The sequence below is a fragment of the Myotis lucifugus genome, unplaced genomic scaffold, assembly GCF_000147115.1.
Source record: "Myotis lucifugus unplaced genomic scaffold, Myoluc2.0 scaffold_283, whole genome shotgun sequence".
Lineage (NCBI taxonomy): Eukaryota > Metazoa > Chordata > Mammalia > Chiroptera > Vespertilionidae > Myotis > Myotis lucifugus.
The window spans coordinates 954,127-956,701 of NW_005871331.1; the positions used below are offsets into that span (position 1 = coordinate 954,127).

General features: G+C 59.9%; 1 protein-coding gene across 1 annotated transcript in view; it reads left to right on the top strand.

The window, feature by feature from the left end:
* The window catches only part of GORASP1 (golgi reassembly stacking protein 1), a 9,898-nt gene that overhangs the window by 3,898 nt on the left and 3,425 nt on the right, over positions 1-2,575 (top strand). The window contains 5 exon segments of the mRNA XM_023763374.1: positions 1,127-1,213; positions 1,339-1,469; positions 1,721-1,790; positions 1,792-2,080; positions 2,384-2,388. Of these exon segments, the coding sequence (XP_023619142.1) occupies positions 1,127-1,213; positions 1,339-1,469; positions 1,721-1,790; positions 1,792-2,080; positions 2,384-2,388 (582 nt within the window).

A 2,575-nucleotide genomic window follows, 5' to 3' on the forward strand; every position in this document is an offset into this window, starting at 1 on the left:
GGAACATCCCGCCCGCGGCCATGTAAGGCCTGCAAAATCATTTAGTCTGGCCCTGCCAAGGCATGAGCGGTGAGTTAATTAAATGTTTGACCAAATAGAGCAGGCTGATTTTTAGGTTGATAATTTTGTGTGGCCCTCGAGTGTCATTATAAATATCCAAATGGCTCTTGGCAGAAAAAAGGTTCCCCACCCCTGCTCTTTACATGGTTTCTTATTTCGAGAGGTGGGGCTGCCACCTACTGGAGGGTGGTGGTGCCGCCGCGGCCGCCTTGGTGTGTTTTTCCGGCTGGTCCTCTGAGTCGCCTAGGCACTGGGCTGGTGCCTGGGGTCTGGGCTGCACTGGGCTGGTGCCTGGGTCTGAACCCTGTGAGTCTCGGTGACGGAATTGTCACAGACGTTGCTGTCAGGGTCCAGCACAGTTACACGTGCACACGTGACGTGTGCGCCCACTGATGGTGCCCAAGTTCGCAAGAATGCTTGCTCCCGCGACCTGGTCACAGGAGGGTGCCCTGCGTTGGAAACTGGCTGGCTTTCCAGCCTCCTCTGTTGCTCACCGACTTCTCGGGGAGCCTTCTCAACCTTAGACCTACCTCAGCTTGTCCACTAGTGCCACGGGGCGAAGATGGAAATCCCTGCGCATTCCTAGGAGGCTGGGACGGGCCAGTGGCTCACGGCTCCTCTAAGGGAGAGGGTGATCCTTATACCCAGGGGTCTTAACAGCCATGCAGTTGGGCGCTGACTGTGGGCCAGAGTGTGGTTTTCATTCTTTACATATATTACTTCTAAAATCTTCTCAGCAACCCTGTGAGTGAGCACTGCATATCGTAGTCTTAATTGTTGGGAACCTGCGGCTGAGGGGTTAAGTATTTGTCCAATTGCCCAGCTACCAGTTGGTGGAGTCAGGAGTTGAACCCAGGGCAGATTCCAGAGCTCAGAGCTGTGAGCCATGCCACGGTACTGCCCTCTGCTGGGGAGGTAGGGGAATTGGGGGGTAAGGTAGGAGAGTCTGGGCTCGAGGCCTTGGCCTGGGGACAGAGGGCATGTGTCCTACAGGCTACCTGGAGAGGCAGCTCCCAGCCCCTCCTCCGCTCCAGTAGTGAGGTGATGGTTCTCTGTTCTTCCCCAGGATGTGGAACCCTCTTCGCCCGCCTCCCTTGCTGGCCTGTGCCCCTACACAGACTATGTGATTGGCTCAGACCAGCTCCTCCAGGAGGTGAGGAACCCGAGGCCCAGCCCTCCCCAGACCCCAGATGGGTGTGGAGATGTGGGTGCTGTTCATGAGAAGTGCCTCCAGTTCCAGCGCTGGGGCCAGGGCTCAGGCCCGTGTGTTTGTCCCAGTCTGAGGACTTCTTCACGCTCATCGAGTCCCACGAAGGGAAGCCCTTGAAGCTGATGGTTTATAACTCCGAGTCCGACTCCTGCCGGGAGGTGTCTGTAACTCCCAACGCAGCCTGGGGTGGAGAGGGCAGGTACTTCCGGGAGTCGGAGGGCTGTAGGGTGGGGTCCTGGTGGGGCCCTGGGTGGGCCTGGCTGGTGGGCATGGACCCCAGAGCCCCATGGTGGGGGGTGGAGGGCTGGGCCCTGGTTTAGGGATCCTGAGGCTGACCATGGTCCAGGAGGCATCCTTTTAGCCCCCTCACTGCCATTGGTGGGTGGGGGTGGCAGACACAGGAAAGGCTGTGGGGCAACTCCTGGATTGAATGTTTCTGGACTTCGGCAGTCTGGGGTGTGGTATCGGCTACGGGTATCTGCATCGGATCCCAATCCAGCCCCCCAGCTACCACAAGAAGCCCACCTGGTGCCCTGCCACCTGGTACCCCATCACCTGGTGCCCCGCCATCTGGTAACCCTCCATCTGGTGCCCTACCACCTGGTACCCCACCACCTGGTGCTCCGCCATCTGGTACCCCACCACCTGGTGCCTTGCCACCTGGTACTCTGCCATCTGGTACCCCACCACCTGGTGCCCTGCCTCCTGGAACCACCCCCCTGGACTCTCCTGCCCCTCCTGGCCCAGAGATGGGTTCCAGGCAGGGTGACTACTTGGAGGTACGTGGGGAGCCCCTGTCAACTAGGGGACGTGGGGAGCTTCATGTGGACAGAAGGGCGAGGGTTCTGGAGGCCCTTAGGAGGCCCACCTGCTTGTGGGACCCCGTGGGAACAGGTGGGCCCATTCTGGGACCATGAAACCGGCTCTGGTTCTCCTGCCTCTGAGGTGGGGAGGTGAGGCACTAGTTGTCACTCACATTTCATGAGTGGGAAACAGGCTCCGGGGCGGGCGGAGCCTTGCGCTGCGCCTCAGTGAGTCTGTGGTAAGGTTGGGCCAGAGGCTGGGCATCAGAGTCCCCGCCGGGCTGGTTGTCCGGCCGCCTCTGCAGGAGAGTGCTGGTCTTGTCTTCATGGCTGTTGAGCAGGTCCCCTGATGCCTTTAGGCCCTGGGCTGGTGCCTGGGGACCTGTGCCCGGGGCATGGAGGATGGCTTTCCAGGCCTGCTGTAATTCAGGAAAGGCCCTTCCTTCTTGTGTGTCATTGACGGGGCCCAGGCAGGATGGGTATCTGGGCTCCTCAGAAGTGG